Source organism: Salmo trutta, chromosome 19, assembly GCF_901001165.1.
Source record: "Salmo trutta chromosome 19, fSalTru1.1, whole genome shotgun sequence".
NCBI lineage: Eukaryota > Metazoa > Chordata > Actinopteri > Salmoniformes > Salmonidae > Salmo > Salmo trutta.
The window spans coordinates 20,234,356-20,248,243 of NC_042975.1; the positions used below are offsets into that span (position 1 = coordinate 20,234,356).

General features: G+C 42.8%; 1 protein-coding gene across 8 annotated transcripts in view; it reads left to right on the top strand.

Moving 5' to 3' along the window:
* mark4a (MAP/microtubule affinity-regulating kinase 4a) overlaps positions 1–13,888 on the top strand; it is a 49,879-nt gene that overhangs the window by 19,046 nt on the left and 16,945 nt on the right. For 6 of the 8 annotated variants that reach the window (XM_029700055.1, XM_029700057.1, XM_029700059.1 and 3 more), the window contains exons 4-13: positions 2,741–2,789; positions 3,722–3,787; positions 4,380–4,450; positions 4,661–4,717; positions 6,559–6,795; positions 7,230–7,349; positions 7,976–8,075; positions 8,343–8,452; positions 8,770–8,965; positions 13,424–13,650. In XM_029700055.1, coding sequence (XP_029555915.1) covers positions 2,741–2,789; positions 3,722–3,787; positions 4,380–4,450; positions 4,661–4,717; positions 6,559–6,795; positions 7,230–7,349; positions 7,976–8,075; positions 8,343–8,452; positions 8,770–8,965; positions 13,424–13,650 — 1,233 coding nt within the window. The remainder of the gene's footprint in view (positions 1–2,740; positions 2,790–3,721; positions 3,788–4,379; positions 4,451–4,660; positions 4,718–6,558; positions 6,796–7,229; positions 7,350–7,975; positions 8,076–8,342; positions 8,453–8,769; positions 8,966–13,423; positions 13,651–13,888) is intronic. The other 2 variants (XM_029700056.1, XM_029700062.1) reach the window with 1 other exon arrangement.

Consider the following 13,888-nt stretch of genomic DNA (forward strand, 5'->3'; position numbering starts at 1 on the left):
GAAAGAGAGAATTAGAGAGAGCATATTTAAATTCACACAGGACACCGGATAAGACAAGAGAATACTCCAGATGAAACAGACTGACCCTAGCCCCCCGGCACATAAACTACTGCAGCATAAATACTGGAGGCTGAGACAGGAGGGATCAGAAGACACTGTGGCCCCATCCGATGATACCCCCGGACAGGGCCAAACAGGCAGGATATAACTGGCTGTACGGTCTCAACTTTATTATCCAGAGAATAAACATTAGCGAGTAATATACTCGGAAACGATGGGTGGTGTGTGCGCCTCCTGTGTTGGACTAGAAGTCCACTCCGAGTACCTCTCCTCCGCCGGCAGTGTTTTGGATCAGCCTCTGGAATCAGTTCAATTGCCCTGTGGGGTACGAACAAAGGATCTGATTCTGGAAAGTCGAATTCCTGGTCGTAATGCTGGCAATGCTAGTTACCGCCAGTCAATATATCCAAAGTTCTTCCCGGCTGTAATAATGTAAGAAATAACACATAAAAAAACACTGCAAAGTTTCCTAAGAGCTAGAAGCACGGCGACCCTATCTGTCGGCGCAATTTTAACAGAATGTAGAAGCATGGTGGCTAGGAAAAACTCCCTAGAAGGCAGGAACCTAGGAAGAAACCTAGAGAAGAACCACTCTCTGAGGGGTGGCCTGTCCTCTTCTGGTTGTTCCCGGTGGATATTATGAGAGTACATGGCCATTAAGGCCAGATCATTCTTCAAGATGTTCAAACGTTCATAGATGACGAGCGGGGTCAAAAAATAATCACAGTGGTTGTAGAGGGTGCAACAGGTCAGCACCTCAGGAGGAAATGTCAGTTGGCATTTCATAGCCGAGCATTCAGAGGTCGAGACAGCTGGTGCGGTAGAGAGGGAGGGAGATACAGAAAAATACCCTCAAATAAAAAGTGACATTCTCTACTGTCTCCTCTAAATTTGATTTCAAAGCCAAAATGCTAGAGTATAAAGCCCAAATTCTAATTGTATCTTCACTGTCCATAGATGAGAACTGTATTATGTTATGTATGTAATTTATAGAATGAACTTGGTGTGAGGGTCTTAATGATCGTATAACATTTATTTTTGATCTATTGTACCTGTTATTTATTTGAAGATATATAGGATGATTGAAATTCATCATCTTTCAGATGGCCACTGTGTGGGTTCTAATGCATGGCTACTTTGTCTTTCCCTTGAGATAGCACTGTTCTTGCCTGTGATCTTATGCCTATGCCCTTCCTTGATAGGTCCACCTAAATTCTCTCGCTTATCTTCTGTTGGGCAGCGGTGCAAGAGAGGAGACTGATTGGATGGCTGCTTGAGACCAAACAATGCGATTGGGCCATTGTCAGAGACAACACCAACTATCTATCAGATTTGGCCTAGATTGATGAGAGTGGTCCGGGATTGGCTAGCAACGAGAGAACGCTCTACAATTGGCGTTGATAACATGCTGCTTTACATACCCGTGGCTAGAGAAAATCCTCAATACAGAAGACATGAAAGAGCCCATATTAGCATAATCTGGTCTGTTTCGCATAAAGAAGGAAGGGGTAGAGGGAAAGAGAGAGTTGGGGGAGGTAAAGAGACAGAGGAGAGAGTTTGGTGAGAGAGTGACGCGTTGGGTAGTGTTAATGCTATCTAGAGGTGGTCAGAACTGTGTCAATTTTAAGTACTTGCACTAATAAGCCTCACAAGATAATTATACGATTGACAATCAAATGCATCTGTACTCTATATACTGTATTAATGGTATATCAGTGACAGTAGGTCAGATAGGCGTTTGTGATAGCGAATGTGCTGGTGCATGTTTGGTCTGTGGAATTATGGGATTTATGGACGACGACGGCAAGACATCGGGGGGCGGCATCATCGTATCCCATAATTCCCTCTGGCACAGCTGGAGAAGCAAGGAAGGGCCTAGTCTTAATACCCGGGTCGCTATGGCAACAGTGACGTTGGGCAATGCCGGAGTCTTTAGACTGAGAAAATAAGGGATTGAATGAAGGAGGAAACGGAGGGAGAGAGAGACATATAGAAAGAGGGGGAGGAATGAAGAAAGAGGATATAAAAGCTTATCATACTATCTTTTTTCTGAGTCTGACTTGAACCCCACCATATTCCTGCAAAATTATACACGTGGCTGACGTTAGACCACGCACTTCATGCGAGACTTCCTACCACAATCTACCACTGTTTAGACAGCAGGAATATGGTGCGGTTTGGACAAAAGTTGTATTAAAATGTTTCTTTTGATATCAAGGGACACATTTCACTTAACATAGAATTGCTACAGATTATACATATGCTTTTGTTGACAGGAAACGTCGAAACTTTTTTGGTGAAGCTGGCTATATAGTGGTATGTTTTTTTTCCATCGGCAACCACCAGAACGATGCACAACTCAGGGAGTCCAACCAATACACAGACTCCCGATGTTGTGTCCCAAAGCTAGGAGCTTATATATATTGTGAACCAGATGAGCCAGATAGATGGTTCAAATTCAATATCCTTCTTTATGACAATGCATTTGAACTGATTTCCTCCAATACTGTAAGTGTAAGCCTTACAGCAGTTTGAATTGAAAATGCATAACATTTTGAAAAAACACATGGTACACATTGCTGTAACATGTACTCTCAGTTGAAGACCCCATATGAATATGTTCTATATATATTATTTGTATTCTATTCACTTCTAACAAAAATCCTTCTGCCTTTCGCAGCTTTTTCGAGAGGTTCGGATAATGAAAGGTTTAAATCACCCAAACATAGGTAAGGGCCTGCATTAAGTGTGTGTGTGTGTGTGTGTGTGTGTGTGTGTGTGTGTGTGTGTGTGTGTGTGTGTGTGTGTGTGTGTGTGTGTGTGTGTGTGTGTGTGTGTGTGTGTGGTTTGTTTATGTTGATACATGCTGTGTTGTATCTATTCTATATTTCTATCAAGCTTTTGTGCTAGTATGTACTGAACTGTAACACCATCCTATGCATTTGTGCTGGTGTTTATGCTGTGTGTCTGTCTTTCACATGATCACACTATGTCTATATGTAGGCTACTACAGTGCTGTATACTTTTATTGTGGCCATGGCTTAAATGTACTTTAGTCCGCAGTCAATGTACTAGTCCATGTTGTTTGTGTATAGTTAGTATAGCATAGCATAGCTTAGTATAGCATAAGATAGCATAGCATAGCTTAGTATAGCGTAAGATAGCATAGCATAACTTAGTATAGCATAAGATAGCATAGCTTAGTATAGCATAAGATAGCAAAGCATAGTTTAGTATAGCGTAAGATAGCATAGCATAGCATAGCTTAGTATAGCATAAGATAGCATGCATAGCTTAGTATAGCGTAAGATAGCATAGCATAGTGATAGTAGTGTGTGTAGTCTAAATGGCTGGTCCACTCCTGTCGCATCCACCCAGACAGCAGGCATCTCACTGTATGTGTTGAATAGACTACACTACTAGCACATACAGTTGCTAGCTAGACGCGGGGAAGGAGGGCCCAGGGTTGGGTTGGCGAGGGGAACAGGATTTTCTAAAGCTGAAATGTGATAAAAATAAAAAAACACATGGCATTAGACTAGACCGTTTTCATGCCCCGCTGGATTTATCAGACAGAGATTTGTGTTTTTTATTTTTTATTTTTTTTAATGAAAGGGGATTTTATTTATTTATTATCTGATTTTGTTTGTGCCTATTACAGTGCAGCTGTTCGAGGTGATTGAGACTGATAAGACCCTTTACCTAATCATGGAGTATGCCAGTGGAGGTGGGTGCATCTGCCTTCCTGTCTGTTTCAATAGACCTAGCTACTGTGTCTCCGTAATGGTGGATTAGCTTGTGTTTGATTGACAGGGGAGAAAAGTATAAATAAACCAATGGAGATGACTCAAAACCATAACCAAACACAACGGTTGTACAGTTCGTACTACTGTATGTGTAAGTAAACATAACCTAATGTTGCGTATTTTACCTTTGGTGTTCTACGAAATTATATTGTAAATGTAGGGGGGGATTTCGGTAATAGGCTTATAGCTAATGACAGGGTTTAGTGGCCAGGGAGAATATTTCTACCAGCTGAAATGTCATTAGGATAAAATCTGGGAGGAAGCAGGCCACAGCCCCACAGTCTCTGTCACTATAACATTAGTGTTAGGCCTTTGATATTAGCTACTGGAAAGATATTAGTTTAACTGTTAATGATGGTTGAAAATACTGCAGATTCTACAAGCACAATATGAGTACATTATGTAACCAGGAAAGGGTTTAAGGAAGATTGAGTGTACAGTATGATGCATTGAAACATATTTTGTCACATACAGTATTTCCCTCATCATGTTGACCACTCTCTTTGTTTTAAGGTGAAGTGTTTGACTACCTCGTATCTCATGGTAGAATGAAAGAGATTGAAGCCAGAGCCAAATTTCGACAGGTATGACGACCACAGTGCCTCGCACACTTGTCTGTCTGTCTGTTTCTCTGGCTGTCTAGCTGTCTTTTTAGTCTGTTTGTCTGGCTTGCTGGCTGGCTTGCTGCTTGCTAAAGCTGTCTGTCTGTGTGTGTCTGTCAATCTGCCTGTCTGTATGTATGTTTGTGTGTCTGTTTGTCTGTCTGTCTGATTACCTGTCTCTCTGCCCTCTAGATTGTGTCTGCTGTCCACTACTGCCACATGAAGAACATTGTCCACCGAGACTTGAAGGTGAGAATGCTGATTGAATATACACTTAGCAATAATATAAACGCAACATGCAACTATTTCAGATTTTACAAAGTTACAGTTCATATAAGGAAATCAGTCAATTTAAATAAATTCATTAGGCCCTCATCTATGGATTTCACATGACTGGGAATACAGATATGCATCTGTTGAAAACAGATACTTAAAAAAAACAGGAGGGGCGTGAATCAGAAAACCAGTCACTATCTGGTGTGAACACCATTTGCCTCATGCAGCACATAGTGTTGATCAGGCTGTTGATTGCGGCCTGTGGAATCGTGTCCCACTCCTCTTCAATGGCTGTGCGAATTTGCTGGATACTGGTGGGAACTGGAACATGCTGTCGTAAACGTTGATCCAGAGCATCCCAAACATGCTCAATGGGTGACATATCTGGTGAGTATGCAGTCCATGGAATAACTGGGACATTTTCAGCTTCCAGGAATTGTGTACAAATCCTTGCGTCATGGGGCCTTGCATGAAACATGAGGTGATGACGGCGGATGAATGTCACGACAGTGGGCCTCATGATTTCGTCACGGTATCTCTGTGCATTCAAATTGACATTGAGAAAATGCAATTGTCTTGTCCGTAGCTTATGCCTGCCCATACCATAAACCCACCGCCACCATGGGGCACTCGGTTCACAACGTTGACATCAGCAAACCGCTCGCCCACACGACGGCTGCCATCTGCCCTGTACAGTTGAAACCGGAATTCATCACTGAAGAGTACACTTCTCCAGCGTGCCACTGGCCATGGAAGGTGAGCATTTGCCCACTGAAGTTGGTTACAACGCTGACCTACAGTCAGGTCAAGACCCTGGTGAGGACGACGTGCACACAGATTAGCTTTCCTGATACGGTTTCTGACAGTTTGTTCAGAGATTCTTCAGTTGTGCAAACTCACAGTTTCATCAGCTGTCCGGGTGGCTGGTCTCAGAAGTCCTAGGCTGGCGTGGTTACACACACAATTGGACGTACTGCCAAATTCTTTAAACAACTTTTATGGTAAAGAAATGACCATGAATTATCGGGCAACAGCTCTGGTGGACATTCCTGCAGTCAGCATGCCAATTGCACATTCCCTCAAAACCTGAGACATCTGTGGCATTGTGTTGTGTGACAAAACTGCACATTTTAGAGTGGCCTTTTATTCTCCCCAGCACAAGGTGCACTTGTGTAATGATCATGCTGTTTAATAAGCTTTTTATATGCCAGACCTGTCAGGTGGATGGATTATCTAATGCTCACTAAAAGGGATGTAAACAAATTTGTGCACAAAATTTGAGAGAAATAAGCTTTTCGTGTGCATGGAAACTTTCTGGGATCTTTTATTTCAGTTCATGGGACCAACACTTTACATATTGCGTTCATATTTTTGTCCTGTGTAAATTATTTGTGATTGTAATTGTTATTATAATCCTAAACATAAAAGTTGTGACCTTGCAGTCAGTCATCCTCCTATTTTATAGATGTGAATGTTTATGGATGTACAGTACATGTATTTATAGATGTGGAATGGGTAGAGGAAATAGATACGTCTTCTGATTGTTATTGGATATTATGTCCCTGAACATAAGCACAGACAGACGCAGTGTGAGTCACTTCTTCTCCCAGTCTTTCCGGACTACTCTATCTATATAAATCCTGGATGACTGCTCTCCTTCTCCATCACCCCACCTCCATCCCTCCATCCCTCCATCCCTCCCCCTCTGTCCCTCCGACCATCTGCTCCATGCATCCCTCTACCCCTCCATCCTCCTCCATCCTTCTTTCCCTCTACTCTCTCTCCTCCCTCTCTTCCCTCCATCCCTTCTCCAGGCCGAGAACCTCCTGCTGGATTCCAACGCCAACATCAAGATCGCCGACTTCGGCTTCAGTAATGAGTTCACGCTGGGCAACAAGCTGGACACGTTCTGTGGCTCCCCGCCCTACGCTGCCCCGGAACTGTTCCAGGGGAAGAAGTACGACGGGCCTGAGGTGGACGTCTGGAGCCTGGGAGTCATACTGTACACGCTGGTGTCAGGGTCGCTGCCCTTCGATGGGCAGAACCTCAAGGTGTGTGTGTGGGGGGAGGTGAGGTGTTGGGGGGGGGGTTAGAGATGGATGTCTGTAGTCTGGGAATCAAACTGTACACTCTGGTCAGCAGCTCGCTGCCCTTCGACGTGTGTGGCTGTGTGGCTGCTAATCCGAACGCTTCATAGGATATAGTGTTGTAGTGAGTGCAGAGTGCAGAGTGCATTGAGTGTACAATGGGTGTCTTATTTCTACTGTACTGTATGTCTGTGTTGGTGTGTGTCGGGGTTGGCCTGTTGTTTGATGTGTGTTTGACTATTTCTGTTTTCTTGTGTATTTGGTGTGCTTGACAACAAGTTTGGTGTGTGCTTGACGATGTGTTTTTGGTCTGTGGTTGACAATCCGCGTTTGGTGTGTGTGTTCGGTGTGTGCTTAAAAACTTCTGTGTATGTGTGTGTGTTTGTCACTGCCCACAGGAGCTGCGTGAGCGCGTCCTGAGAGGGAAGTATCGTGTGCCCTTCTACATGTCCACCGACTGCGAGGGGATCCTACGCCGGTTCCTGGTGCTCAATCCCACCAAGCGCTGCACCTTAGATGTGAGGAGAACCAACCACACATGCCTGATTCACACTATAGGACCAACCCAAACTGTATTGTGCTGGCTTGGATATTGTCTTTTCACATTGTCCTTTCTTGCATAGTTTCAGCAATTATAGTGAATGTGTAGCTATGCCAGCCCAGTACAGCTTGGCTTGGTTTGGTTTGGCTCAGTAGTGTAAAAAGGGTATAACAGCAGTGCACATGTCACACACTAATACCCCAACATGTAATAAAGCCCCAAACCACTAGGGCCAGGACCACACCAGTATCGCAATATTTTTTCCATGGCAACATTTTTTACACAAAGCAGACCAAACTCTTTGGTCCTTTAAAAACCTCCTGTATGTTAAATATTGTGTGCTATAGCTTGGAAAACAAATACATGTGTCTCTGGATGACAACATAATATTTTTTCCAACATTAGGGTGGTTTTCCTTAAGAATTTAAATCCACTTCGTGTTTTGTTTCCTTGCCACGATACTAACGAGTATTGGTATCGCCACCAGCCTTACAAACCACCATAACATGAATTTCACCTACATCCCCAAAACTCTAACACACACACACAGGATTTCCAACTTTAGCTACTCTCTAACATGGAATCTTGTTGTGATCTCCACAGCAAGTCATGAAGGACAAGTGGATAAACGCAGGGTATGATGAGGATTCCTTGAAGCCCCATATAGAGCCTGTTGAGGACTACAGTGACGCCGCTCGCATAGGTGAGCCAGCTATGTCCAGGCCACTGCGTTGCTATCCACCATTTCGGCACTAAAGGCAATGTGTTACTCTTCCATTTTGGCTCTGGTGGCTTATTTAGCCAGGTCACTTCATGCCTTTTGGCATTCTTATGAAACACATTTCAGATACAGTATCCTTTCAGTTAATATCTGTTCATGAAATGTTAGCTTAAAATTAACTTTAACTTAAAATTATTTACAAAATGGCCACATACTTTTTCCCCATCTCCCCTTATTTGTGGTCTTCAGAGGTGATGGTGGGGATGGGCTTTACTCCCGAGGAGATCAAGGACGCTCTGCTCAACCAGAAGTACAATGAGGTCACCGCTACCTACCTATTGCTGGGCCTCAAGAATGAGGTGAGCAGTCTGGGCCTGGCCACCAGAGGGCAGCACAATATATCAATGTGCTGTTACACAGAAAAACACTGCAGCCCTAGTAATCAGTATGTATACTGGATTTAGGTAAGAATATGTATTTTGTAAGGACATACTAAAATGCTTATTTGACGAAGAATTATGTAGACAAACAATGGAGGTATTTTGATATTTATATAGGCGTATTATGTTAATGTGAAACAACATATCGGTACACGGAAAGCCACAGTGCTCTTGGTGGCTCCACATTTAGTCCATGCAGCTGGTTAACACCCGTGCTGTGGTTGTCTTGGTAACAGGATGGTGGCGAGTCTCGTTCGGCCAGTACCCTGTCCCTGGCACGGGTCCGGCCCAGCCCCAGCCCCATCACCAACGGGACCAACAAGCAATCCTTGGCCACTGCAGGCTCCTCTTCCTCCTCTTCATCCTCCTCGCACAGCAAGACCCAGCGTAGCGCTTCCACCTATCACAGGCAGCGGCGGCACAGTGACTTCTGTGAGTGTTCAACTGTGCATTCTGCTGCATCTTCTACTGTACCCTCTTGTTTACTTTCTACTGTAGATTCTACTGTACCTTCCCTCACCATCTCATATCCCCCCTCACAAACACAGAAATCCTAATTTCGCTCATGGTGTAGTGGACATTGTTTAGGTGCCGGAGCGCAATACAAATGTAAATAACATCATCATTTCTCAAAGTTTCTACCAACAGATAGCCTTTTGAATATCATTATATAAAATGCATCCTCCAATTGCAACATCTGACCTCATATTGTCACAAGAAAATGTTCTATTTTTAATACCCTCAAACACCAAGTTAGGCATACCTCATTTTAAAATAGGCCATCCTCATTGTCAATCGTGAATGATAATTCTTCACGTTATACGGTGAAATGTCCAAACTGCATCTGCATGCCAATTATTTGATCTCAATCAGTTTACATTTTACATTTTACATTTTAGTCATTTAGCAGACGCTCTTATCCAGAGCGACTTACAGTAGTGAATGCATACATTTCATTTCATACATTTTTTTTTCTGTGCTGGGAATATTTTCTGTGCTGGGAATATGCATTTAGTTCTTCTTGAATTACCGTGAGCATATTAGAGCAGATGGTGTTAAACTATATAGACTTCCTGTATTTAGTTTCAATCAAAGCACATTCTGTCTAGTGGCGCATGCTGTTGAGTTTTGGCCGCATTCTATTTTTTTATTTACTATTCTGCTATCCAATCATAAAATCTCATAAGAATGAGGTGGTGTTTTTGGTATAACAGTAATGTTATACTATTCTATTATATTTGGTTCTGTTATGTAGAATACCAATTCATCATTATGTGATCTTCCAAGACATCATATTCAGCATTGATCTAACTTTACTAAACTATCACCATTGTCAGAAGTGGCAGAGTGGTTGCTCAGGTGCGCTGCGGCTGCACTACACCCCTGCTCCCGCTGTTCATTGAGTTCATTGAAGCGCACCTACTGTACCCTATTCTTTTGCAGCACTCAAAATTTGGTGATGCAGAAATGAGACCACATGTGGCTGTTTTATGAAAATCTGGGAATATGTGGCCAAGGAAACATTTCTGGTTAGTCTCGGGGAATGTGTGGTGGCTAATTTCCGCATTACCAAATGAGGAGTTACAAAACACACCAGTCCGAGTTAAACTACATCTTTAATACTTAAGATACTTTTGCAAAAGTTCTTGACCCCACTAATGCATTCTCTCGAATGAACCAGGAAGGTGATTACAGAATTGCTACAGGGATCTTTTATAGCAACGATACAGCCCCTTCAACGTACATTGACAAACCACAGATACTTAGTAACAGTTCACAAAGGTTAAGTTTTGTATGACAGATATCAATAAAACACATCAGACAGTAACTGCTATGTCAACAGGATTAATGGTATAGCCCAGTATCTGGTCTCCTTAGAACTGTCCCTCCCTGGTACGGTATTGAACAGAACTATTTCATCCAATGGCATATATCAATTGTCAACTCTAGATACTCCCATCTCAAGCAAACCCCCTCTTGACCCCACTCCTGGACAGGCTCACTGGGGGGAGTGAGCCTCTAGGCCATATATTATCACAGGATAAGTGTGAGATCTAAGAGAGGACATACAAGGGTCCATTTACTGCCATAATCCTCCCCACAATAAAGAAAAGGAGGGAGTGACTTGCTCACAGACATTGTGGAGACAAGTCATTGGTTCCCCATTAATCACGCCATCCCTTCACATGGTTTAAGAAATAAGTAAAGACATTCCCATGACGACAAGTCTGACCTCTCCCCTCTCTGGGCCCCAAGTGTCTGAGCCCCAGCTAAGGTAGACGTGCAACTGAAAAGACACCAGAGTCCAATGGACACTTTCTAATGACAAGTACCTCAAATAAGCATATTATACTAATAAAACATCTTAATTATCTATGTTACCCAACTAATTCTGATTCGTCCACGACAAATGTTAATCAGTTAGGAAGGGAGACTTTTAAAATGTGATTGAGTGAATTAGTAAATATGTTGAATGAACAGCTAATGAGTATGGAGTGCTTCACACGTTTGACAAAATGACCTTATCTTTCAGTCTAATACGGTTATTTACTTACATTTGTAGCACTTCGTCAGAAGCACACTTTTGTAAGTAGTTAGGCCTAACTGTCCTCTCCAAGATTAGCTGGAATTTAGTTGAAAGATTTTGAGAAATGTGATTGGTTGAAATCTTGTTTTGCGATGTGCAGAATATCAGATCTCAACAACGATTGGAGAAGTGTTTAACATCACCAGTACCACATTCTTATGATACATATATTTTAAGCTCAACGTGATTGCGTGACAACAAGAGACAGGTTGGAATTGCAGTCACTTCGAGCTTAAAATATGTCTCATCAGAATGTTGAAAAACTATAGTTTTGGCAAGTCGATTAGGACATCTACTTTGTGCATGACACAAGTAATTTTTGCAACAATTGTTTACAGACAGATTATTTGACTTATAACTCACTGTATCACAATTCCAGTGGGTCAGAAGTTTACATACACTAAGTTGACTGTGCCTTTAAACAGCTTGGAAAATTCCAGAAAACGAGGTCATGGCTTTAGAAGCTTCTGATAGGCTAATAGACATCATTTGAGTCAATTGGAGGTGTACCTCTGGATGTATTTCAAGGCCTACCTTTAAACTCAGTGCCTCTTTGCTTGACATCATGGGAAAATCAAAAGAAATCAGCCAAGACCTCAGAAAAATATTGTAAGTCTGGTTCACCCTTGGGAGCAATTTCCAAACGCCTGAAGGTACCACGTTAATCTGTACAAACAATAGCACACAAGTATAAACACCATGGGACCACGCAGCCATCATACCGCTCAGGAAGGAGTTCTGTCTCCTAGAGATGAACGTACTTCGGTGCGAAAAGTGCAAATCAATCCCAGAACAACAGCAAAAGACCTTGTGAAGATGCTGGAGGAAACAGGTACAAAAGTATCTATATCCACAGTAAAACGAGTCCTATATCGACATAACCTGAAAGGCTGCTCAGCAAGGAAGAAGCCACTGCTCCAAAACTGCCATAAAAAAGCCAGACTACGGTTTATAACTGCACATGGGGACAAAGATCGTACTTTTTGGAGAAATGTCCTCTGGTCTGATGAAACAAAAATAGAACTGTTTGGCCATAATGACCATCGTTATGTTTGGAGGAAAAAGGGGGAGGCTTGCAAGCCGAAGAACATCATCCCAACCGTGAAGCACGGGGGTGGCAGCATCATGTTGTGTGGGTGCTTTGCTGCAGGAGGGACCGGTGAACTTCACAAAATAAATGGCATCATGAGGAAGTAAAATTATGTGGATATATTGAAGCAACATCTCAAGACATCAGTCAGGAAGTTAAAGCATGGTCGCAAATGGGTCTTCCAAATGGACAATGACCCCAAGCATACTTCTAAAGTTGTGGCAAAATGGCTTAAGGTCAATAAAGTCAAGGTATTGGAGTGGCCATCACAAAGCCCTGACCTCAATCCCATAGAAAATCTGTGGGCAGAACTGAAAAAGCGTGTGCGAGCAAGGAGGTTTACAAACCTGACTCAGTTACACCAGCTCTGTCAGGAGGAATTGGCCAAAATTCACCCAACTTATTGTGGGAAGCTTGTGGAAGGGTACCCGAAACGTTTGACCCAATTAAAACAATTTAAAGGCAATGCTACCAAATACTAATTGAGTGTATGTAAACTCCTGACCCACTGGGAATGTGATGAATGAAATAAAAGCTGAAATAAATAATTCTCTCTACTTTTATTCTGACATTTCACGTTCTTAAAATAAAGTGGTGATCCTAACTGACCTAAGACAGGGAATTTTTACTAGGATTAAATGTCAGGAATTGTGAAAAACTGAGTTTAAATGTATTTGGCTAAGGTGTATGTAAACTTCCGACTTCAACTGTAGTACCTCAATTACCTCGACTAATCTGTGCCCCCGCACATTGACTCTTTACTGGTACCCCTTGTATATAGTCTCACTACTGTTATTTTACTGCTGCTCTTTAATTACTTGTTAGTTTTATTTTTTACTTATCTATTTTTTACTTCACACTTATTTTTCTTAAAATTGCATTGTTGGTTAGGGGCTTGTAAGTACGAAAGTAAGCAAGAATTTAACTGTAATACCTGTTATATTCAAAGCATGTGACAAATCAGATTTGATTTGGAGAAAAAAATTGTCTGACTTAAATATGGGACAAAAAAAACGTGGTGTTTGAATTTATAAAATGCGGGACATGTTTGTTTGGTTACGGGACAAAATGTGGAACTGTCCTGCACAATCCAGGACATGTGGTCATCCTACCCATATCCTCAGCTCCTGTCCACTGACTAAGTGTCTGTGAGTGTGTGCATGTGTGTGTATCTGTCTGTGTGCCAGTGTTAACATGTGTGTTCCCCCCTCAGGCGGGCCCTCCATGCCGGTCATGCACCCCAAGCGGAGCCCCACCAGCACAGGTGACCGGGAGCTGCGGGAGGGGCGCATGCCCCCGCGTAAGGCCAGCTGCAGCGTGATGGGCAGTCGCTCGCTGCCACCCTCCAGTCCCATGGTCAGCAGTGCCAATAACCCCAACAAGTCAGAGATCCCCGACCGCCGAAAGGAGATGACTGCCACCACGGTGAGGAACAGTGAGGTAGGATGGATGGGTTGGGTGGTGGGGAGTTATAGGGCTGCATTTGAAATGGCACCTTATTCCATAAGTAGTGCATTAGTATACAGATTACTATACAGATTACAATACCATTTCGGACGCGGCCTGGGAAAGATTTCTGTTTCAAGATATGCGTTTGAAAGGGCTTCCTATTCCCTAAGTAGTGCACTACTACACAGGAAATAGGGTGCCATTTTGGACGCAGTCTTGGTTAGGCAAA